The sequence below is a fragment of the Triticum dicoccoides genome, unplaced genomic scaffold, assembly GCF_002162155.2.
Source record: "Triticum dicoccoides isolate Atlit2015 ecotype Zavitan unplaced genomic scaffold, WEW_v2.0 scaffold222015, whole genome shotgun sequence".
Taxonomy (NCBI): domain Eukaryota; kingdom Viridiplantae; phylum Streptophyta; class Magnoliopsida; order Poales; family Poaceae; genus Triticum; species Triticum dicoccoides.
Window position 1 is genome coordinate 1 of NW_021242449.1, and position 1,132 is coordinate 1,132.

A 1,132-nucleotide genomic window follows, 5' to 3' on the forward strand; every position below is an offset into this window, starting at 1 on the left:
TCACAGCTTCGCGTCCATGGTGTCTCCGTGTCCGTGAGCAGCAGCGCGAACGTTACTACAGAGGCCAAACATCTTCGTGGAAGGTGCCACATCAGTGGCTTCCTGCATGGCAAATCCGGTGACTGCAACAGGGATCACGGCTCGGTCTGCTGTAAAGACGGTCACCGCTACCCGCAATTCAGGTGCTCGCCCCCGGTGTCGGCCGACACGCCGGCGATCCTAACTCTGAACAGCTTCGCACGAGGTGGAGACGGCGGCGGCAAATCATTCTGCGACAACCGCTTCCACAAGGACACCGAGCTGGTGGTGGCGCTGTCAACGGGGTGGTTGCGCCTGGATGGCAAGCGCAGGTGCAACAAGATGATCCGCATCAACGGGAACGGGCGTGCCGTGCTGGCCAAGGTCGTCGACGAATGCGACTCGGTGTACGGCTGCGACGCCGAGCACAACTTCGAGCCACCGTGCCCATACAATGACGTAGATGCGTCACCGGCCGTAAAACTCGATGCTATATGGATTTACGTTGTTTCGGTGCTATATGTATTATTTATGTGGATTTAATATTTATTGAGATTTATGTATTTCCTAGTTTGGGTACAGTATGAATTGAAATTGGCAAATACATCAATTTTTAGTTCAGCAAGACCTTGCATATATGACTGAGTACACACGCACTACCATATGTGATGTTATCCTGGTCATAGATATATATTTTACTATTTATACACAAAAACATTGAATTATTCGGGCGGTAAAACTCGATGATTTTTGAGTTGTCCCTACAATCGGTTCTTTCAGCGCCTCCTGGAAAGAAACACCAGTATTGAGAAAAAAGAGAACCCTAAACGATGTGGATGGAGCTGGTGAAATCACGAAACAGTGTCCGTGAGCAGTAGCGCGAACGTTACTACAGAGGCCAAACATCTTCGTGGCAGGTGCCACATCAGTGGCTTCCTGCATGGCAAATCCGGTGACTGCAACAGGGATCACGGCTCGGTCTGCTGTAAAGACGGTCACCGCTACCCGCAATTCAGGTGCTCGCCCCCGGTATCGGCCGACACGCCGGCGATCCTAACTCTGAACAGCTTCGCACGAGGTGGAGACAGCGGCGGCAAATCGTTCTGCGACAACC

The 1,132-nt window shown here is 51.9% G+C and overlaps 1 protein-coding gene across 1 annotated transcript; it reads left to right on the forward strand.

The window, feature by feature from the left end:
• Window positions 1-6: 6 nt before the first annotated feature.
• Window positions 7-885, forward strand: LOC119345288 (putative ripening-related protein 4; the record flags this gene model as incomplete). Its single annotated transcript, XM_037615424.1, has 2 exons — window positions 7-485; window positions 799-885. Coding segments are annotated over 2 exons (566 nt in total), but the record flags the coding sequence as incomplete, so codon positions are not given.
• Between the last annotated feature and the right edge of the window lie 247 nt (window positions 886-1,132).